Raw genomic sequence first — 24,445 nt, forward strand, 5'->3', positions numbered from 1 at the left:
CAATGGTTTATAATTCTTCTACAGTGGACTGGTACACCTGAGGCTAGAAATAAATATTGCCAAATGAAGCAGAGCTGCTATGCCAGGATGTGTCATAGCACAGCTAATACACTTCCTTGGGTGAAACACAGATCACCTGTTGTCCTGCCCACTGAACTTTTGGGACAGTGTACAACATGTTCCCCACTTCCAGAGGCACACCTCTGGCAGTCTCCAAAGTGTATCTCTAAAAATGGGGAAAATCAGGGTTCCCAACTTCCAGAGGTGCACTCTTAGTAGTCTCCCGGGTGTGTCTAGAAAGAGGGCAAGTCAGGGTTCCCAAGAAATGTGCCCCCAGCCATTCTCTGGAAACAGGCAACCCTCCTTCCCTACTCCCCCTTGGCATATCTGGAAACAGGGGACTCTGCCTTTCCCCACTTCTAGAGACCTGCCCCAGAGATTGCCCAAGGCAAGTCCCTGGAAGCAGGGAAAGCCAGGCAGACACTTCCAAGGCTTGAGGGGGTCCAATTCTGTGCTGGACTGCCCAGGGCAAACAGGACTGAATCCTGAAAGCACCTGCCTGGAGCAGTGGAAGAATGTCAGCAGCTCTGGGGTGCCCTCACTTTCCTGCCATAAAGCAACTAGACATCCACCACAATAAAGCAGCACATATTACTACTTTTTGTTGTGACCACATTCTGGTGCAACAACGGGCATAAAAGTCTGTTTGCTTTCACTTTGTGTCACCAAAAAAAAATTTTTGGTAGTGCAAAGGTGATGAAAAACAATATCCTTCAATCCTGAATTTTTCTCTTCTCCTTTTGTTTCCAGCTTATGAGCCCCAAGCTTTACAGTAATCTTCCTTTAAGGTGATAAAGGCATGGGAAAGTACGGAATGGTCTACTTCTGCAACATTAAATATCTAACTGCAACTGAAGCTGTAATTAGAAAAAGCATTTTCTATTTATTTATTTTTTTCAAATGACCAATTTGGCATAGACAAGAACCCCACAAAATGATATGCCTGGTTCATTTTTGGAGGCACAAAAAAAGCTATTATTAACTCCCTTTCTGAGTATGATGATGTTAAGTAGATAGCAAATTTCTTTCACTTTGATGTATTAAAATGAATGTTCCTAGTCACATTAATGAAATTTTTGCTAGATATTAACTTTGGGTGGCAAACAGCTTACTTTCACTGTATGGGTTATGAAATACTGTCATATTCCCTCTAGCCCATTCTTTCAATGAACTTGGAATAGGCCATAATCATGATAATCTGGAGAAGTGCTTAGGTAGGGTAGCACAGAGATGACTTAAATGGAAATTAAAGCTGTTTGGCACTTTTTAGTATCCCTGATTTTTAAGAGGGATCAGTGTCCAATTCAATGGCTATTTACAATAGTCAGGACCAGATTTGCAAAGTAGTTCAAAATCTAGCAGGTCTCTCAGAACAAAGAGGAACTGAGTGGATGAATCTCTAGTCCTTTGTGCATAACTCTCTCTCTCTCTTTCTCTTTCTGCCTTTCTCTCTCCAGTAATTTACTAACCGTTGGAACACATTTTCTAACCTATGTCAAGGAACTGAAATGCCTTGAAATTAATAACTTTGCCTTTAGTGGGAGAAGAATGAAACATATCATGGGATATGTTCCATTTCCTATAGGATTATCCACTAGTCAGTAAAAATGTATTCTCTTGACAGCCACCTCTGCAACATTGTGTAGGAAAAGAAGTTTTGTACAAAAAATATACACTGTACAAAATAAAGTTATAGGAATAAAGAACACATGCCAGTATGGCATAGGAAGTTTTACATATTGACATATGTGGCATGGCAATGATTTGTCCCCTATTTTAATGCCCTTATATTTGTTATTTATTTTCTACACTTTCCCCATTTTTCTGTTAAATTTAACAGAAAAACATTGTATAATTAAAATACCATCTCTGGTATAATCATTCCTTTTGTTATGGGAACCCAGCACACAATAGATTCATTACTTTGTTAATCAGCGACCAAAGAAAAATCACTTTTTGGTTAGGTTTTGCTTTTCACTATAAACAATTAATTTTGCTTGAAGCTTATCCACAACACTATACATATACTTGTCTGTTTTCTCTGTTTTAATCATGCATAGAATGTTGCTTGTAGTGAAGAATTGAGAAACTGTTGCTAGCGCAGAACAGAGCCACATAGATTAAAACCATTTCCTGTACCGGAGTTCAGCATGCCAAAGAGGCAGGGAATTTCCCAACGGGGATTCTCTATGTGCTAGCTTGTGTGACTCTCACTTTCCCTGGTAAACCCTCAATTACATGCAGTCTCATTTACATACGAGTAAGGGTCATACAATCTAGTGACACACAAGTAAGCCATGTGATGATGATCCCACTGTATAAAAAGGTCATTCTTCACAAAATGGACCCAATTATTAATTAAAACCAAATTTTTTCCAGCCACATAAATAGAAGAACGCAATTTGAAAATCCTGTCCTAGAAGCAAAAAGGAAGCTACAGCAACATAACATGCCCAACGCAGAACTTGGAACTAAGCCTATGCAGGCCCAAAGTTTCCGAGGTACTGTACCCTGTCAGCATATCATATTTAAGATTAAAACCATTCTTTCATAATTGTGACAATAATTCTAACATAGACTGATTTAAAAAAATAGTGTTGCCAACTCTTATGATTTTATACCAAGTCTCATGACATTTGTGGTGTTTTGCTCCCTTAAAGTCCCAGATCTTGGACCTGTGAGAATCTTTTCTTTTTTCTTATTTTAAGGTAAAAATAAAGAAAAAGCGGGGGGAAAAAAATCCTAGCTGTCATGGTTGCAGAAAAAGGTAGAAAACATGACCTGATTACATCTTAAGAGCTCAGAAACCATAAAGTAGAAAAGAACCCCAAATTAATTTCTAAATAATGCCATTAATTATCATTTTTTTTTGGATCGGACTTGATTTTGAACACCTGGGGTTGGCAACACTGAAATAATTAATTGTACTTTTTCTGAATTACCATTAATTGGTGTTAGCTATGTTTGTAAACTACCTCATCTAGCGAATGTCAATTAAATTAAAAGCCTTGAGCACTATGCTGTAGGTGTTTACAAGAATACAGCCTCTTGGTAATGTGAAAATTAATGTACTTAGAATGAACTGTATTAGCAACAATCAATATTGGTAGAGACAAGTAAGTTTTAACATAAGGTTATAGCCAAAGAATGAGGCTTGTTCTCCTTTGTAACAGTAGAAAGCTCCTCATCAACATTACCTAGGCCAAAACATGTTCACCTGCGCCCTGCTCTTCAGAGGTCTCTCAGTGTGAATGACTTGTCTCAGTGTCGGCGGGACTATGCTGGAATGTACAGGCTGTATGGTATGTCCACGTGCTGCTTGTTAGCCAAGCTGCACTGTTGTAAAGTAGTGAGATAAGTTAAGTCACAAACCTTTTCACCTTTTTCATACCTTCTCTCACAAAATAAAGCACAGAAGAGAGGCACTGGAAGCCAGGTGAGGACTATTCTTGCCTGTTAGTAATTTCACACTTCACATTGAAGCACATTAAAAGTGGATGTAAAGGTCACTGAACTGTTGCACCAATCCTAAATGTCATTTGTTAGAAGCTGAAATCTCATTTGTGTACAGTGAAAAAAAAGATTATTTAGAATTTATTTTTATTTTTTTGTCTTTGAACCATGATTATAAAATATGCAAGACATTTTTCCTCATTGCAGATGGGAGGGAAAATTATAGACTGAATAATTTTCTTTCCAAAACTGAATTTATAGGTTGGGGATATTTGAGGAGTTGTTCAAAATTACCTTGTATATCATTTTTATTTTTGCATAATTATTTTAGAAACACAACAGCTACCTCTAAATGTGCTTCCAGTACAAGAGAGTATAAGCCTCTATGACTGATCTACCATTGATTTTAAAAAATTGTTATTAGCTTTGTATTAATATAAAATAACTCACTAATACATTTTTTTTCCTTGGAATTCTGGCACATTTTATTTCCTTTAATTTTACACACTACCACCTATTATTGCTGCTTCTGCTGCTTGTGTACCCATTTTCTGGAATGACTTGACCAGAACTTTTTTCCTTTCTTGTTTGTGTTGACTGATGTAGAAAAACCACTCTTCACCCGTGATGCATCACAACTGAAAGGGACTTTCCTCAGCACAACTCTCAAGAAGAGCAACATGGGCTTTGGATTTACCATCATTGGTGGGGATGAGCCAGATGAGTTTCTACAAGTGAAGAGTGTAATTCCTGATGGGCCTGCAGCACAGGATGGTAAAATGGAGACAGGTAATTACATTGGTTCTTGGGGTGCTTGCTGTGATGACTGGAATCAGCTGCTGTTGTTTGATTAGCACCACCTTCTCTCTAGCCTCCTTCATGAGTAGGTGGTATCTTTCCAGTGTCATTTTTCGAGAGATAGGAGCCATATGTCAGGGGGAAAATCTACCAAAACAAGAATTTCCTTTGCAATATCTTCTTTTACAAATGTCAGGAAAACTCTTTGCTATAAGATTTTATACAGGGGGGGAAATATTCGAATATGCACAACAAATCCCAGGTATTGTTGCTTTTCTGTTTACAGGCTCAAATTACCCAAATTTTGTGCGTATAGAGAACTAGAGTAAACTATAGGCTCAAATTTCTCTCTGAAAAGATTGTTTTGTAAAATAGTCAAATTAGAGTTTGAGCCAACAATCTTGCTAATGAGGGTAGAAGCTACTTCGAATAAAGATTCTGGCCTGACCTCAGATCTGTGTATTAAAAGAATGCTTCTGAATGCACGCCCTTACTCTTCCTCCATGGAACATGGGTTTAGCTTCCTTGCCTTCCTAGAGTGTTTACAGTCCCATGGTCTGGGCTGAAGTAGGAAAATGAAGACTGGTCTGGGAAAACACAGGTGAACCCATACACAAAATTCTTCCTCCATCCCAATAGAAATTTTTGAGAAGAGATAAGAACACCTAGAATTATCACAATTCAGTTATAACCCAGGAGGTCTTTGGTAGTGTGAAGCCACAGTGAACACAGAGCATATGGATATGTTCTTAGCCTGCCATAGACCTCTGGAGATCATACAAGTTAGTGGGGAAGTGCCTTTGGACCCTATTGTACTGTAGGGAAAATCCACATATACACATGCATAGAAGTTGTGCAAGGAGGTTCTATCAGATAAACTAGCCCCTACTTCTGTAGATTTTTATGCTGAAGGGAATTACCCAGACTATAACATATTGGGGTATATAACCCAGGATTATTGCCAGTAGAGTAAGGGCCAGATAATTTTCTATAAGACTTTGGAAGCAGGGATTGTCAATTTTACTATTTTTAAAATGCCATTCTTGTGTAAAACATGCTATTAAAAATTATGAAAGTTGCCAGATAAAGAACAAAAGCTAACTGATCACTTCCCCCAGCTCTTCTTGGGGGGCACGGGCTCCTGGATGATGCGGGATGACAGCAAGCTGCCGCTACCAGCTGGGGATGGCAGTGGCTCTGGGCTATTTCCCCAGCCCACAGCAACAGCCTGGTGAAACCCTGCACACAGATCCAGAGCTCGTGCCACCCAGGAAGAGCTGAGGGAATGATCAGAGAGCTGGGGAATCAAACAGGAGCTTCGGCTGACAGATGAATCCACCCTAGCTCCCAGACAGTGCGCGGTGCCCTGATGAGCCGCATTGCGCCCGCACAATGGTGCAGCTGCTGCGTGGATGCCAGGTGTGAGGGGGCAATCCCCACTGCTTCCCACTACCCACACTGTGTGTGTGGGGAGGGGGGGAGGGGCTCTGCCATGAGCCCTCAGAGGCCCCAGTCACCGCTGCTGCATCTGGTGAATGCGGGGCTTTTTTATTTTATTTTTTTTTTTAAAGCTCTGCACTCACCGGCAATGGAGCACGCAGATGACAGCATGCTGCCACTGGTGGCTGAGGCTAGTGCCAGCACCTGAGTCTGCTCGGCACAGCCCACACCATGCCAAGCACTGGGAAGAACCCAGTCCTGACGCTGGCTCCAGCCAGCAGTGGCAGCGTGCTGTCATCCTGTGCATAGATCATGGGACCCACACCCCCTGGGAGGGCTATGGGGCTCTGCCAGACTCCTCCCAGGGAGAGCGGGCCCTAGATCTGCATGCAGGATGACAGCAGGCTGCTGCTGCTGGCAAGTGGTATTAGTTTTGCTTTGAACCAGTTGAGGTACAGTTTCATAAGAACCCCTGCACCTATCTCCTTGAAACTTGGCATGCCTTATGCCTTCAGAAGGGGCTACCATCCCTGCAAGAAATGACAACATTATAGGCATTTTTGTGGTTCCCCATTATAGCCTATGGGCGAAACTTAGAAATACGTCAAAACAGCGAAACAGTTTAGACAAAACAAAATGGAACAGTGCTTTAAAACAGCAAAATGAAACACTGTCCCTTCGAAACAGCAAAATGGAAGTCAAAACAAAACAGTGCTGTTTTGTGCAGCCCTACTCACTAATATACTTTTTTCAAGTTAACTGTGTTGGATGGCAGAGTCATTTCATATAATTTTACTTTTCTTGTTTTTAAATAGCATCTCTACTGTGATTCTTATCTTGCCTCTTAAGTTACAGTAGTCTAACCACAACAAGAAGATCATGATTATTACTGCCTATAAAGAACCAGGTTTCTAAGGAAAAATTATCCACCAATAACTCCAGCAGTAACACTTTTCTTTAAGAAAGGAAGCCCAAGTAAGGCCCTTTCTCATACTCTAATACTAAATGCCCTCCATGATGGGAACTGCAGGCATCACACCCAAAATAGGCTGGTGCAAATTATGTCATTGAAGATAGTTTGTGCAAAGCGGGGCCTATTCAATTTGGATTTGGATTTAGGCCAAATCAGGGACAGTGATTTGATTCGTTGATTCGGATCACTGTCCCTGATTTGATTCAGCCGAATCCAAAAGATTCAATTCTGATTTGGAGAATCAGCAATTCAGATATCGGCACAGCTTTAAATGCTTTTTCTACATACCTTGAGGTACCAGTGTGGCTTGTGAACAATGTGATGCTGGGGAGCATGGAGCGTCCCACAGGAGTGCAGGGGGGCCCTCCACATGCTTCGTGGTGAACGTACTTCTGGTCCACTTCCAAGTCTGCTGCCAAGCACACTGGGAAGCCCCCCATGGTTCTGTGGGACACTCCATGCACCAAGCCAGGGTGTGGGGGGAGGGGCCCCCGCGCACTCCCCAGCAGACCCGGAAGTGCTTCTGGTCCACTTCCAAGTCTGCTGGCAAGCATGCTGAGGAGCCCTGCATTCTTCTGTGAAACACTCCATGCACCCCAGCATTGCATCATTCACAAGCTACCTGCTACCTAGAGGTATGTAGAAAAGAACATTTAAAGCTGCGTCTATGTCCGAATTTCCAAATCTCTCTGAATTGATTCGGGGCGGGGGGGGGGCGGTTCCGATTCAATTCGGAGAGATTAAAGGGTCCTCTGATTCAATTCAGATTTGGAGATTCAGCCACCAAATTGGGCCAAATCTCCACTGAATCAAATTGGGGACTGAAGTTTTGCACAGCCCTAATAGTTATGGGGTTTCACTGGTTATAGCAATGATTCTCTACTAGGGTGCCACAGCACTCTGGAATGTCTTGAGATCCTTTAAGTGTGCCATGGGGTGCCACAAAATGTTAGCACTGTTAGGTGTACAAAAAGATTCACAAGACAAATCTGAAATTAAAAAAAAAGAATCCATAGTGTTAAAAACATTCTAGCTAATTGTGGTTCTTTGCAACAGAACAATTGCTCTTCTGCCATCATAATTTTTCTGTAATCAAAAAAGTGAAAACTAAGAGCTAGCATCTTCTAAGGGGTGCCTTAAGTATAACAAGAGGTGCTTGGAGTCTGAAGATGTTTAGAGACACTGGTGTGCAGCACCCTGCACAAGTGGAACTGGACATTATGGATGCCTTCTCATCCTGTTGTTTGCAACTGTGGCTATGGAGGTGCTTCAATGTAAACATTCCTGTCCTTTGCATAGCATACCTTTCCTCATTTTTTTCTTTCCTCAGAAAACTCCACGTACATCAAGTGAAAAATTCCAAAAGCTCAGGGTTTATGTGGATAAAATTAAATTTGCCCTTTGTGGTTTTACTAAGGCTTACTATCTCTGACATTAGATTGCCAGCTGTCACAATTTTATAATGAATCTCTAGGTCAGCAGTTCCCAATCTGTGGTACAGGCACCACCAGTGGTACTCGGACACCCTGTCAGTGGTACACGTTAACAGATTTATTATAATTACTTTATATGACATAATTTGCTGGTGGTACTTAAGGTTGAACTGAAAAATTTGCCGGTGGTACTTAAGGTTGTATCATGTTAAATAGGTAGTTCATAATCTGTCACAGTCTGGGAACTGCTGCTCTAGGTAGTTAGGTATGCTTCTTTGGGTAGATCTGATATCTTTTATTAAACCAACTGAGTAGCTGGAAAAAAGTTCTTTGGAAGCTTTTGGGCACAAGCACACTTCTTCAGACATAGATTCATAGATGTTAGGGCTGGAAGAGACCTCAATAGATCATTGAGTCTGACCCCCTGTATAGGCAGGAAAGAGTGCTGGGTTCAGATGACCACAGCCAGATGCCTATCTAGCCTCCTCTTGAAGACCCCCAGGGTAGGGGAGAGCACCACCTCCCTTGAGAGCCCATTCCAGATTTTGGCCACTCTAACTGTGAAGAAGTTCTTCCTAATGTCCAGTCTAAATCTGCTCTCTGCTAGCTTATGGCCATTATTTCTTGTGACCCCCAGGGGCGCCTTGGTGAGTAGAGCCTCACCAATTCCCTTCTGCGCCCCCATGATGAATTTATAGGCAGCCACAAGGTCGCCTCTCAACCTTCTCTTGAGGAGGCTGAAGAGGTCCAGGTGCCCTAGTCTCTCCCCATAGGGCTTGGCCTACAAGCCCTTAACCATACAAGTGTCCCTTCTCTGCACCCTCTCCAGGTTATCCACACCCCTCTTGAGTGCGGCGCCCAAAACTGGACGCAGTACTCCAACTGCGGTCTGACCAGTGCCCAATAGAGGGGAAGTATCACCTCCTTGGTTCTGTTTGTAATGCATCTGCTGATGCACGATAAAGTGCAGTTAGCTTTGCTGATGAAGGAGTCTCTGCTGGCATTGGCATTGTTTTAAAACCCAGCTCCTGGGTTCAGGTGACTAGAGTATATGAGTATCTCAGCATTTATTTTGAAAGAAATATATTTCTAGCCTTCATAGCTGCAGAGAAGGGATTGAAAATGTGACCAGAATATTCCCTTAAAGCTCAAACCATAAAGTAAACCAAAAGAATACAAAGTGTATTGTTAGGGTTCTTTAAAAAAGCAAAATTTTTTTAGTTGATCTCTTCATTTTGAGGGGTCTGCTTCATGTTTTTTGAGTACTTACATTGGCAATATTTTTACTATTGTGTGCTAATGATATATAAAATAATGTTAGTAAATGACAAATCAGGAAGAAATTGTTCCTTCTTTTTTTTTAAGTATAGTATGAATTTACAATGTTCATTTTGCATATGAACAGATATATTAATATAGCCTACGGGAAAATATGCACTTTGTTTGAGCTTTGTAGCCATTGTGTTCATCTTTCTTAAATTAATTTTCTTCATATTTCTTAAAATGTCTATTGCCTTTAGATAATATGAGCTCTCTCCAGTGGCCAACATAATAACCATGTATTCCCACTTATGTTAACCAAAGACCCTGGATTAAAGTGCTTTTTTATTTCAAGTTATTGAATTCAAATCCTCATGTGGTTTCTATTTTCATTACATTTTACTCATTCTTTTTACTCTCTCAGTAAAACATGGACTGCTATATAATACACACTGAGTGAAAACATGGCCAGAGACAGGTCTAACTTCAAAATTTTCATCTGATTAAAAAAAATTATTGTGATTACCCAATATCCGGGTTTTGAACCAGCTTATTACAATGAAATGGACTGGGTGTATTATTTGGATCTCAGTCCACAAATCACTTCTTAAAAATTTATTATTGACATGTCACTGGTGAAAATGTTTAAATTACCCAAGAAAAAGAAACGATACGAAATGTCCATTATTAGCCCTTCACACGAGCTTTCTGGGCACTGGCTACACCTCCTGTGACAAAATCTGTGAAGGTTACTGCTATTAAAGAAATGAGTATTCTTTCTACCTGCACCAACTTTTTTTCTCTCTCATGTCTCTCTTCTCCCCACCTGCCCTTTTCCTCTCCACCCTGCCCCCACCCACTCTCTGGGTAACATCCTGCCCCTACTAAAGTCAATGGGAATTTGCTGTGGACTTCAAAAAGCCAGGATTTCAACCCTGTTTCTCTTGTTAATTTTCCCTGTCAATCTCCTGTATCTCTTTCTTCTTTCAGTCTGCTCCCACTCCCACTTATCTCATCTCAAGACCACATCCTCTCTATCCCTCTGTCATTGCTTCAGCTGTTACTGGGTGGCTCATCATGGTTGTGACTGTGGTCTGGGGTAGGCATACCTCAGCTAGCTATAAAGGAGCTGGCTTGTATACCGGTAGCCATATGACCAAGGCAGGACAGAAGAGTACACTGGAAAACTCTTCTCAGCTGGGTAATTACTTGAATCAATTTTGAGCAGTATGCCAATCTGGCTAAACTGTTAGTAGTGCCTGAGCTTGGAAACTGAGATGGTGCCAGCACACTCAGAGCAAATGCAGCAGGTCTTAGCCACATGCTGTGCTGCCTCGTACCATATTGAATTCTCCTAAATGTCTCCTTATGCACCTAATTCCAACAACATAGACACCACTGGCCTTCATGACACTTTCATCCAGCTGCCATCTAACTCTGTAGGTGCCTGAGGTCTCTACATTTCTCCTCCTGATCCTAAGTGTTGACACCTTTGAGCGGTTCAGAGTCCTTGCTCATGCATAAGCTCTACTAATCAAATGACTAGTGCAACCTCTCTTTTGGGACCACCCTGGGCTTCTCCCCATGCAAAGTGTAGAAAGTGAGACAAGTAGAAGATAGAATGATCCCTAGAGGGCAATCCACTGGACAGGAACAGGAAACTCAAGTGGAAATTATGCACAGTACTTGTTTTCTCTGTGCTTTCATTTAATCCTGGGCAGTAGAAACAGGAAGTAGAGCAAAAAGGGCCAATAACCAACTTTGCATGTTTACATTTTACTCGGCTCAAGTGAATTCTGAACACATTCAAGAAAGGGAAGAGCAAAGAAAAATTCAGCCATGGGTTCTGATCCTCAGGAGAGCTGTGGGGGTGGCCTGGATTACTGTGGGGGTAAAAAGGGGGGGTCCTTTAAAGTAAAAGTGGATGAGTAGGTGAGTAAAGTAGGTGAGTGGGCTAGTGTTGGGGAGTATGCCTGAGGCAGGCCTAAGTAGCAATACAGACATACCCTCTGATTTCTTCATGTGTATAGTATAAGCTGCTTCCCACTGCTTTACCTCTGCCACCTTCAGTGTGCTGATATGTTGTCATACAGCATATACAGAGCTGAATCCATCAACTTTCCTTTGCTGGGGACAGAGTGCAGCACAGACAGACCCATAACAGCACAGAATTGGAAACATTTACCTAAAATGATCAATTTTCTGGGCAAAAGTGACACAATAAATAAAAATTGCAAGTGCATGACAGCATGTACTTCACTCCTGCTCATTCAACACAGAACTCTGTTACTGAAACTAATGGAGGTCTCCTATTGTTGGTCATAAGTCCCTTTTCCTCACCACAAGACAAAATCACTCATAAATACAAAGCCACTATATCACACAACATTATAAATGAAGAATTAAAAAGGTAAATGTGACAAAGCATAGATATTGTTGGAAATATGAACCATTATGTTATGTTTACCCTCACTCCCAATCCATTTTTCTGTACTTTTGTTTGCTTGAAATAACCTTTCACAGGCAAATCATAATTTATACTTACAGAATGCTTTAATTTCCACTCTGTTGTTTCTGGTGTCACAGTATGTCACTATAACAGATAATAAGCAGCCATAAATTCTAGACATTACTAAAGATCATATACCAGGAGGAAAAAAATCTCGCTATGTACTAAAACTGTAATCAATCTATGAAAAACATACAGCATCCTACTTCTGTTTATATAAATGTTACTAAGTAGATTAGGAAAGTATTAGAATGACTGAATTTTGTAATACCTAGAGAAAAGAACATAGTGGGCGTGTCTACATGTGATGCTACATCACCATAGCAACACACTACGGCAGTGAAGCATCAGGGGGCACAAACTATAACATATGTTGCCATAGCAAGGTGCTCCCTCCTTATAGCGTGTTGCTACTGTGATGTAGGGGCTAAAATTACCGTGTGCCACTGGCATGGCGCAGTACGGGCTGTTACTGCACCATCATTTTGTACTTCCTTTCCAAAAAGAAGTACTAAATGATGGTGCAGTAGCAAAGGCACCATAGGGACATATGTAGATAAACCTGGTACCACCTAATGATCTGTGGAGGTATTAAGCCAATTCCAACAAATTTTGTTCTGTATATTGTCATTTTAAAAGCCCATGCATAAAGAATGACAAGTCTTATAAATCTGTAATCTTCCTTTTCCATCTGAATGCATCATATTAAATCAACAGACTGCTACATTACGATATTTAACCTAGGTCAATGGAGGATAAACAAATTGTCATAAATTCTCGTTTACTAAGACAGTTTTTGCAACTTTTGCAAGTTGCCAGTTCAGTAAGCAGAGCACATTGAACTCTGTGGTTGCCAAAAATGCTGCAGTTGCAGAAACATTTTTCTTCTATCAAACGTAATTAACATCCCTCTAACTTGATTGGGTTTTATACTTCTGTGAACAGACAAAAATGTACAATGAAAATAGTAGTTGTCGTCATCATCTAATTTGCCATTCCATTAAAGAAGTAGTGTCAAATATTATGTTATTATTTAAAAATGAGAACTACTGGGAAAGGAGAAAGGAACTGAATTCTATATTAAGAAATGACAGAAGCGAGAACTTGATAATGAAATATCAAGATTAATAACCTAGAACTGTCAATTTCAATATGAGTGCTTATGTATTCATTCTACCTTTCCTTACAGTTTTAGTAATACATTTTCTGTAATCTTTTCATTCCTTTTTTATATTATTTACTTTTCTTCTAAACTTGTTAATCTAGTATAAAAAGGAGCTGTAAAAAGGGGGGTTTTGAGAGGGACCTTTTCTGTTAAAGAAAGAGGGAGGCCCTGAGCTGTTGAGAAAGGGAAGCTGGTGGTTAGTCAGCGTTTTGTACATAGTGGGCTCTCTGTGGGTACTGTTCGTTGTGAGTGAGGTCAGAGGCTGTTGGCAGAGTGAGCAGTATGATGTCTAACCTACTGTTCTTTGATAGTCAAATAACTGATTTTGATCACTGCTTCCCCTTCATGGGTGTGTTACCCTGACCAAGGCAAAAGAATTGATTTTAAGAGCCAGCTGTTTAAAGATTACTGGGAGCTAGGGACAGGAGAGTTTTGAGGAGTTTATGGGGACCACAGTATGACAATGATTGAGAAATGCCACATTGCTAAAGTTAATTCACCTTCTAGCTACTTGTACCTATGGGGACCATGTCCACACAAGGATCCTAGGTTTCTATGTCTCCACCTAGATTATGGTCTTGATTTGAAGAAAAGTGGCAGGTGGGAAAGTTACAGGAGCTGACAAGCACCTCAGAACCCTCTCTAACATGAGGCTGGTGGAGCTGTCGAAGAAAGGTTGCTGGCTAAAAATGACTGTAACTTCTTTGCTGTGGCAGCAAAGTGAAATGAGCTACAGGGATGAAGCTGGATCTGGTTACCTCCAGTGCAACACACCACCCCAACCATTCATTATCAAGATCAGGAACCAATAGACATGTGTAAGGCTTCTTTGCACGCATAGGAGCCTCAATTTTAAATGATCTTTGCACTCCGAAATGTAGACACTGCATTAATTTAGCCACCTGATGAGTTTTATAGCTATTTGATAAAGAGAATTCAGAATCAATTAGGTGCTTAAATCCTGCTTAGGTCCTGCTTAGACACCTGTTTTACCAAGCTAGAACTAACCCAATACTTTTAAAACTTTGCAAAGTCCTCTGAGATCTCAAAACACAATGATTATTGTAAGTTGTAATTATTGTAATTAGCATTATTACTGAAAAGAACCCTAGGCTAGTTTGGTCTAATAAAGTATCAAGGCAGATTTATTGTACATGTATGCAGATGTGAAATGTATATGAAAAGGTGAACCAACTACATTGCATGTTAATGTATGTTTCAACCTTGTTTTGATTTTAATGCTCTCATTATTTACTCATGGTGCATTGTAAAAATACCCATGGTTACAGTACAAAAAGATAGATTTTCAGGGATATACCCTAGGAGATAAGCCAGTCCCTGACTGACACAGAGGTAACAAGAAAACTTCCCCCATGTACAAGATTTTCCATTATGACATTACTTACCCCTCCGGAGTATCCTGCATTGTCCCCTGTCAGCATCTGGATATTAGACTAGGTGAACATTTTAGTCCCATTTAGTAGTAAAGTTTATTCAGCAATTACACAATTTGCCTTCCAGATTCATTATAAATAAGCATTGTGACATTTTGACAATTTAAGCATTGTGACATTTAAAAAAATGGCTTTCACATTTTAAAAACTGAAATTTCCTGGTAATGTTAAGTTGGATGCTTTTAAACACAGAGGTGTTTTTTAAGGATAAGCAGCTTCCATTTACTTCTAAGACTGTTGTGCATGCTATTTGGGCTCCTTATGAAAGGAATAAAAATTTATTTGGCCTCAGTCAATTCCCCTGGGACTATAGTAAGTAACACCATATCACAACATCAGTCACAACTTTATTTAGCCTAATTGTTGGCACCTATAGAAGCAAAGATAGTAAGTAGGTTAATTGTCCTCCTCCTTTTGATAGGTGCATTCTTTGTGATTTCATCCATAGGTTAATAGTACTGATAGGCTTGTGCTATATTAGTATGTCTCTAATCCAGGGGATATAGAGCTTAATCTCTTTCATTCCACCCAAACAAAAGCAAAATAATGTTTCAATAAGTAAAGTTGCCAGTAGTTGGTGGTTATTGGCTTGAAGTGAGATCAGTGTTTCCAAAGTACTGGAAAGGGGCATTTTTGTTGGTAGGGATGCCAGCTTCTAGATATGAGATAAAACTGAAGTCTTGACCATATTTGTTAAAGATTTCAAAATGCTTTAACTCTCATGTTCTGGCCAAATTCTGTTTGCAAGCATGCTATCTGGATTCTGCCCACCTATATTCACTCTTTTGGTTTATTTGGATACCATGTCCCCACCTCCCTCCCACTTCCTAACCTACATTATTGTTGCTTTATGCCATTAAATGCCTACTGTACTGGATGGCTCTATTCCAGCAGTGGCAAATTTTAGAGTTTATTATATATTCTCAATTCAGCCAGCAGTGTAGATGCACTGAGGAATAAAAAGTGTGTTAGATGTGCAGAGTGCTGATTCCCTCAGCATGCCCCCTCTGCACATTATTGGTTTGAAATTCCTTCCTCCACATGGCAAAAGAGTCTAAAGGGATCAAGACTTACCCACATAAGGAGACTATCTCGAGCCCTTGCTAACTGGGCCAGGTAGTGCCGAGCTGAAACCCTTTACAGTGCATGCTGCTTCCTGAACTGGAAGCAGTATAGCTATGTGCACACGTGCCTGGGATGATCAGCCTGACTCAGAGGAAAAGGCAATTAGTCCAATCACAGAGTTGCACTAAAGTCAGCTGCATGGCTTCTGGTTCAGGAGATACTATACTGTATTTCACGGTGTACAGATTAACACGGTGTATAAGTCGACCCCATTTTTCTGATCCAAAAAGTTAGGAGTTTCATAGAGCCAGATAAATCGACCTAACTTTTTGGATCAGAAATATGGAGTCAACTTATACTGGCCCCTACATGTCCTCAGTGTGGACAGGGCACTCAGGGGGTGAACATGAGCCACAACACCACTCGCAGAGGACAGAGCTGGACTCAACACTCAGCTGGCATGGCCCAGGCAGCGCCACTCGCAGGGGATGGGGCTAGATTCGGTTCTTGACTGCCGCATCCCCAACCCCTGGCAGTGTCTCTGCTTGGGAAATGCCAGCTGAGCACCGAGCCCATGGCTGCTCACAGGGGCCGGGGCAGGGCTCGGTGCTCAGCTGGTACAGCCCAAGCAGCACTACTCACAGGAGACAGGGCCAGGTTTGGTGTCCAGCTGAGCAGTATCTCCACAGTGATGGCAAGGCCCACAGGCCATGCTCAGGCTGGGCCCAGACTGCACGGCCTCCAGCAACAGGGACACTGTCGGTACGTGAAGAAGTTTGGGTGGAGTCGGAGCTGGGCCATCATTTGGCCGGGGCCAAGGCCAGGCCGCAGCAGCACTGGGGCAGGGGTCAAAAGTATTGAAATAGTGTACAAGTCAAGGTAGAAATGTAAAGGTACATATTTTGGCTCTAAACCTAGACTTATACACCATGAAATGTACTATTTGAAGCAGCGCGCTATGTTGTGGCATAGCAGTGCCTGGCATGTGAAGAGAGCAGCATAGCCATGCATACTCTTTTCATGTTCTGTGAATGTGACACTTGAGATCCACTCAAAAGCTGGAACAAAAGACCATCCATTTTTGGCAGGCAATAGATTGATTTCCATGAGAGATTTGCAACTGTTGGCTTTTCTTCTGCCTTTGCTTCCAAACCTGTTGATCTTTAGAGCAAATGTTTTGAAAGAGGCTTGAAGGGTTAAACCACACGCCAGATTTAGGATTAGGAAAAATTCCTTCCTGACAGCTCAGGTAGGCAACAACTGTAGGGATTTTTGCCCTCTTCTCTAGTATAAGGCATGGTCCTCTTCCTATGACACTCTGAACATACATTAACCAAACAGCTTCCCTGTCCTTGCAGTGGTAAAGCATTGACGAAAGCCCTTTTCTTCCCTGGTTTTTCCCTGTGGCACATGACAAGGTGTTTCTCATTTGTTTTCACAATGTGTTTATGGCTGTAGCATGCCATGGGTTGGAGTAGTCCTTTCTAAGGACTGTTTGGAAACCTGAGTACATGAAAATGCAGGGAACTGGACTTGATAGCCCAAGGGGCCCCTTCTAGTGCCTGAGGTTAGCGGGAAATGGACTGTTATTCTGCGTTGAGGGTTAGTGGAAGGTGAGCAGCCTAGGAGAGATTTGGTAAAGATATACACATTTCTTCATGCGTCTCCTATAGCTGAAGCTACTCAACATGTTTTAGGGCTGGGCCTTTTTTCTGCTTTTGTAAAATGAATCTAGAGATGCAAACACGCATTTTTATATAAAATATAGAATGCAGAAGAGCACTGTCTCTGCTTCTCTATCCTTCTTGCCCTGTGATACTTTCACTCTTAGGTGTCTAGTAGCCCAACTTCAACAGATAGTGTAGAGGGTGTTTCTGGTCCACTTTGTCCCATGGTCCAGTGATTAGAGATCCCACTGTCCGGGGATAAGTGGGATCAAGCTACTTCTGACTAAGTACCTAGAACCTGGATCCCCAATGTCCTTGGCTGTCCTATTAAACTGATGGGCTAAAGGTGGGTGGGTCCTCTCCCCGCTCCATCCCAAGCTTCAGTTCGTAGTTATTTGCCACCTAAGGGCTATAGACTTCTATGGAATTATTGTTGCTTCCCAGACAGATTAAGATCCCAGCAGAGGCTAGAGAGAGGTACATGTCTCAGTGGAGCAGCTCTGGATGTGCTCAAAAGACCTATAAAATGGGTAAATGTCCATTAGAGGCTGGTTAGGATTTTGCTAGAAAGGGTGAGCCAAAGGCCATTGAATTCAGTGGGAAGACTCCACTGTCTTTTGATCAAACCACAAATCTTATTTCAGTTGAAACCGATTGTTCTTTGATATAAGTAGAACCAGGACTTGACCTTATATTTGACCCAGCTTTGTATAATTTCCTGGATACTTTCTTGATAGACTGATTTGTTAAATTCAGTAAGAAAAGTACATGAAGTTAAGTTGTTAAGTGTTATTCAACAGTTTTGGCCAGATTCATTCTTGAGCAAAATTTCTTTGTATTTGTGGACTCATTTTAATATTATCATTTTTTAGATAGACAAAAGAACTTTAAAACTTTTGCTTTTTCTCTGTGGAAGCTTCCTGTTTGGGTTAGAATAGTGATGACATTGTTCAGTGTTCAGAAAGGGTTTCCAAGCCTTGCATGTTTTGCCATGTGTTTCATTTCCATCAGTTCTCGTCATGGTATCAGACTGAGCATATTTTCTAGGCCATGCTCAATTGCATCCGCAGCCAACATAAGGAAATGCAACTGTTTATTATGTAAGAGAGTCAATTGTTTACAATATTATTTATACCTTTAAGAACAGGGTTGAAGTATTTTGAAAAATAACCAATTTTGAGAATTTGGTTCTTCATTATTAATAGTGAATTGCAATAACTGCTCTTAAGTTTTATGTATGGCTAAAATTGTGCTGCACAGGATTTGTTTAATCTTTTCAAGATGCTGAGATGACATCCTGTTTTGAACTTTGCAGTGAAAACAGTGTATTTCATTAGATTACTCAACATAAGAATGCAAAAGGTGATATTTCAGACACCTCACTTGCTGTAGTTATAATGACTTCTACTTTATTACAGCTTATTATACATTTGATTTTTACAAAGGCAATTCAAAGTCACTGTTTTAATTAGAAATGGGAAATAGTCAGTTACTGTCCCAAATTGTAACTTATGCTGCTCACTTTTTATTTGGTTTTGTTAAGTCATGTGTAGCCAGTATCATAACATTCATTTGATCACCGTAAGGAGATCATGGATTAATATATTATTAAACTTTTTGGGTTGTTTATTTTTTTTAAACTTCATACCTGGCCAGCTTTTCATGCTGAAAGTTTCCTCTGTACCAATATTTATGCATAATTTAGGAATCCCAAAACTTTTTACCAAATGAAATGTCATACTAATTCTCCGGGCATAAGGATTTAGCACCACGTATGATAGCAAGTCCCATAATGCCCATTAAATCAACCCATGGCCAGATTTAATAGATACCTAAGTGTGACTCTCTTCTACCCTGCTGGAGTCCCTAAAAATCAATAATGCAGAAATGAGACGATCCTCCTCCTCTTTGCCACTTTATTATTTTTGTGATCTAGTTCTAAGACTAAGGTGGATGAAAGTAGACACTTAATGAGCTGGAGCAAGGTTTAGCCATTTAGAATTCTGTTTCACTGCTAATATATGTAAGTATCACATATGCAGTTTTGAGGTATCTAAATTCTACCTTGCCTCATGAAGAACACCTGAATTATATTAAGACACCTAAAATCCTTACATCTTTGCCTTACACCCTTAAGCTTTATTTTGTTGATTTGAAATTATTTTTCTCGAAATACGACTTCAGTTTTACTTAAAAAGAAATTGGAAAAATATGTATAGAATCATAGGATGAGAAGGGACCTTAAAGATTATCTGACTAATGACTCTGGAATGAAGTGTAGGACCTGGGAGAATTTTTTTTAAACATCTTCTTTTTATTTATTTATTTATTTATTTATTTAATGAATTTAGAATGGCCAGTAAACTAAAAATTCAGTTATTTTAACAGCTTGATATATGAACTCTTTTTGGCCAATATATCTCTCTTTGGCCAAACGCCAGTGTTGTGGCCTAATATTCTTTACATGTTACATTTCCCTTGGATAACCAAGATAGATAGGTGGGTTTCAACCTGTGTTCCTTGGAACCCTGGGGTTCGGCAATAGGTGATCAGAGGTTCCACGAAGAGACTGGGGGCCATGGCGGAGCGAGCCAAGAGGCTGTGAGCTGCTTTTGTGGGGCCAGGTCTCCTAGTTCAGTCATTCTTTAGGATAGGGGTAGGGATTCTGCTAAAGAAGAAATTGTATGAAAGGGTTCCATAATTTTAGGAAGTTTGAAAACCACTCAACTAAGAAATAACTTGAGATATTCTAGTCTATCAACTATTCCTTCATTTATTTTATTTGTTGTATTTTTCCTCCTCAGTGGGTAGCAAAGTATGACTATGAAACAAATCTAAATATGAGAGATGAATTCTTGTTATGTATCACTTGATTAGATTGCATACTTTTCAGTTTATTAAAATCTACAACTGCTTGTAGGAAGAAAAATTACTGGTTTCTAAATCTGAGTTTATAGCCTCTACTACTTTTGTTTCTTTTTGTACCTAGTACATTTTGGCTTGTAAAATGTACATTTTTTATTTTAATAAAGATATATATTATGATTAAGATGATGAAAAAGCAGTTTCAAATTCTTACAGTTATTAAAATATTGTTCTGATGGTTGATGGTTTCAAGGAAGGTTTCTCCTTGGAATCTATTGACTTGGTATTGCCTGCATTATGATGTCAATGTAGTTGATTTGTTTGTGTCTTTTGTATTATTATTATTATTGTTATAGTTATTCCAGAGTCCCTTGAGAATTTCTTTTCTTGTCTTGTTATATAAATAATAGGGCTGTGCAAAGATTCAATCCCTGATTTGATTTGGTGGAGATTCAGCCTAATTCGGCAGCCAAATCTCTGAATCTGAATCAAATCAGGAGACCCTTTAATCTCCCCAAATTGAATCGGTGCCCTCTGAATCAATTCAGAGAGATTTGGAAAGATTCAGAGATTCAGAAATGGACACAGCTTTAAATGTTTTTTCTACATAGCTTTAGGTAGCAGGTGGCTTGTGAATGCTGCAATGCTGGGGCGCATGGAGTGTCCCACAGGAGTGCAGGGCGCTTCCCAGCGCACTCAGCAGCAGACTCGGAAGTGGACCAGAAGCGCTTCCAGTCAACTTTCAAGTGCACCGAGGAGCGCACAGGGGATTCCCTGTGCCCTCCTGGGGCTCAGTGACTCCTGGGTCTCGGAGGGACCCCCCAGGGGCCCCCCATGGCCGACCACTGAGCCAGGCGGGTGCAGGGGGGGGGGGGAGAGCCCTGCGTGCTCCCCGGTGGACATGGAAGTGGACCGGAAGTACTTCCAGTCCACTTCCAGGTTTGCTGCCGAGCACATGGAGGTCTCCCCCACACTCCTGTGGGATGCTCCATGTGCCTCAGCATCACAGCATTCCCAAGCCATGCTGGTACCTTGAGGTATATAGAAAAAACATTTAAAGCTGTGTCTGTGGCCAAATAGCTGATTCTCCAAATCAGCATCGAATCTTCAGATTCAGATTTGGCTGAATTGAATCAGGGACAGTGATCTGAATCAACTAATCGAATCGCTGTCTCCAATTCAGTCCAAATCCAAATTGAATACGGTCCATTTCACACACCCCTAATAAATAAGCCATTGGGTTTATGACAACCTGTGATGCTTTGAGGTGTTTAAATGAAGATAAATATTTTTTCAGTTGATCTGGCATGTTTTTCTAAATCTCATCTCTTTTAGTTGCTGCTATTAACTTTTTGACATGCTAGAGTTAAAATATGCTATCCATTATTATTTGTATTACTATAGCACCTAAGAGCTCCAGGACCCTTTTGTGCTAGGCTTTTTGTAAAGAGAGAGCAAATATGTATTTCCTGCAGTGAGCATCTTACAATCTAAGCCTAAGATGAGACAGAGGAGAACAAGCAAACAATGAAGCAACATTAGCTTGCTAGGCAAAAATCAACCTAAAATGCACTGTTGTCTATTTTTCGTAAATATGAGAACAAAAAGATTTTTGAAAGGAGGGATATGAAAGAGGATAATGAGGTAGTTTTGCTAATGTTTGTGGGGAATTCCTATCAAACTAACAGGCAGGATGAGAGAAAGCATGAAGGTGTGTCTTGGAAAACCTAACTAGTGGGCAATGGAAGCCAGTATTGTGGGTCAGTCAGAAGCAGGAGTCAGCATTTCAGTACTGAGAGATGATAGCATGCGAATGGTCTATGAAGAGCATTGAAGACAGCTGATGTTTGATGCCTGACAAGATGCCTTTCTGTGCCAATAAGACAGTCCCTGCACTAATGGGAGCACAAAGACTGGTTTTTAGATGTACCTCTATGAATACACATTTCTGAAAGAAGAAAGGAAGAAAGTGTTCTGTTCACGCAAAGTCAATGGTGGGATGTTTCCCAGGTATGGTAACAAATCCAGGACACAACTGGGTGGAATTGAATTCCACCCAAGGAGTACAATTCCATGCCATTATCACCAGCATGGGTATGTGATACCATAGTTTTTTTCTAATCATAATTTGTGTTGGAGAGGATCCCTTATGAAAATACAGTGTGTGTGTGTATATATATATATATATATATATATATATATATATATATATATATATATATATTATAGCTGGGACAGAAGCAATGACTTTCTTTTTAAGGGTGCTCAGCACTTCTTATTATAAAACCTATTTAAGTGGCTTTTGACTTTGCCAAACTTTAACTGTTTGATTTTGCCAAACTTTCTGTGCTACAGGGCTACCTTGGGCTAATTTTATCCCTTAATTTCAGGAAAAACTATAGTTGTTTCTCAGAAGAAGATCAGAGAAAATATGTTATTTCCCCCTTTAAAAAAACATTCTTATGGCTTTTTCTTTGAAGAGTTCAAGTGACTCATGTTGTGGAACAGCAACATAAAAATTGACAGTGAAGTGTTTGAGATGTACCTTTTACTATTCCCATGGAAACCTGCCCATAAGTAGCCAACTTATGAGAGGGCACGTCTTCAAGTGCGCTGTAATGCTCATTAAGTGTCACTAAAAAAACTGTGCTCTTTAGGTAATGCTCAATAAACATCACTTTAAAAACATGCTCTTTACTTAATGTGCATTAAGACAGGCTAATGCATATTTTCCTAGTACCTCACAATAAAGGGCACTTTTACATGTGCTCCAAGGTGGGGGGTGGCACTTTAATTAAAGTAGTTCTGAGAGCCACTCTAATTAAAGCACAGCCGCATCTCCTATATAAGCATCCCCATGCTTAAAAATGACAGTAGGGGCACTTGAACTAAAGTTCATTTGACAAGCTTTATTTCAAGTGTCCCACTGCCATTTTTAAGTGTGAGGACACTGATACACGAGACACAGGAGGCTGCTGGAGCGCAGCAATTGCTACACTCCAGCACACTCAGTTACTCAAGTCTGCTCAGATGTGCTGGAATTCCAGTGCATCAGAGTAGCCTCTGCGCTTGTGTACAGGCTCCCGGAGGTACTAGATTTAGAGTGCATTAATGCATGTGTAGATGTACCCTCTGACAATCTCAGTTTGTAGATGTTCTTCAGATACTTGTAAAAATGTGTCAGCTAAGTTTCCTCAAAGGTCATATCTGTTATATACATATCCTATCCCCAGGCAGCAGGAAATAAACCAGATTTTCCCACCATTTGCTCCTTCTAGCACATAGGAGACTATTGTGGTACTGGCACAGAAACCAAAAGTAAAGAGACTATTTCATCACTGCTCTCTACTACCTCTGTTGGTAACTAGGGAGCAAGGAAGAGAGGGAACAGTAGAAGAATGAGGGACTGAGCCTGGAGACTGGCAAAAGGGAAGAGTGAAACAAAGTAAACTATAGCATGTGATCCTGTTATTAGAGACTATATCATAATGCTAATGCACATGCCAGTTGCATTGTGGTGACACGGGCCATCTAAATTCTGACATTTTAATTAGTTTACTGCTTTACTTTTTAATCAATCATCTTTAATGCATTTTTCTATGTAATGGATATGATATAAGTTACTTCAGGCATGATTCCACTCATTTGAAGTCAGTGGAAAAATACCAGTGTGTGTCTACTCTATGAGGTATGCTTCCTGGTGGTGCAAAGGAACAGGTTGCCCAGTTCAGCTGACATGTGAAAAGATCCACATCATCTGATCCATCTTCTGCTTGCTGCTACTGAATTTTATGACATATTCATGTTTTCTGTCAATAAGATCAGGATCTAATCCACAATATATATATACTTGATTTTTTCAGAAGGAAGCAATTCTGATTTCCATAAATAGAATGCACATGTTTTCTCATGGAAATACTTCCTTTGCAGTATTGTCATTGATGCTTGGTGCTATTTGTTGCTGAACATAAATCATTCCAGAGCTCAAGCATTTAGCCCAGCCCCACAGGTCCTGTCTAGCATGCAGGGCCACACTGTCCAGCCTGCCGGGCTCCCCACAAGTCTGGCTGTCTGGCAGCAGGGAATTGGCAATTAATGCTGCCACCACTCCCCCACCACCAAATTCAGAGCCGTAGGGAGCCCAGTGGGCTGGATGATAAGGCTCTGTGGGCTATATCTGGCCTGTAGGCCGGGGGTTAAGCACTCCTGTTCCAGTCTCCTATGAGTATTTTGTTCACTTTTTTTTCATAGCTTGTGTTACCTGAGTTGTCAGGGGCATGCTGCATTTTGAATCCACTCCTAA

General features: G+C 40.6%; 1 protein-coding gene across 1 annotated transcript in view; it reads left to right on the forward strand.

The window, feature by feature from the left end:
- Positions 1 to 24,445, forward strand: part of MAGI2 (membrane associated guanylate kinase, WW and PDZ domain containing 2) — a 1,249,850-nt gene that overhangs the window by 1,006,318 nt on the left and 219,087 nt on the right. Inside the window, exons 8-9 of the mRNA XM_019487511.2 lie at positions 2,440 to 2,561; positions 4,120 to 4,302. Of these exons, the coding sequence (XP_019343056.1) occupies positions 2,440 to 2,561; positions 4,120 to 4,302 (305 nt within the window). The remainder of the gene's footprint in view (positions 1 to 2,439; positions 2,562 to 4,119; positions 4,303 to 24,445) is intronic.

The sequence above is a fragment of the Alligator mississippiensis genome, chromosome 4, assembly GCF_030867095.1.
Source record: "Alligator mississippiensis isolate rAllMis1 chromosome 4, rAllMis1, whole genome shotgun sequence".
NCBI lineage: Eukaryota > Metazoa > Chordata > Crocodylia > Alligatoridae > Alligator > Alligator mississippiensis.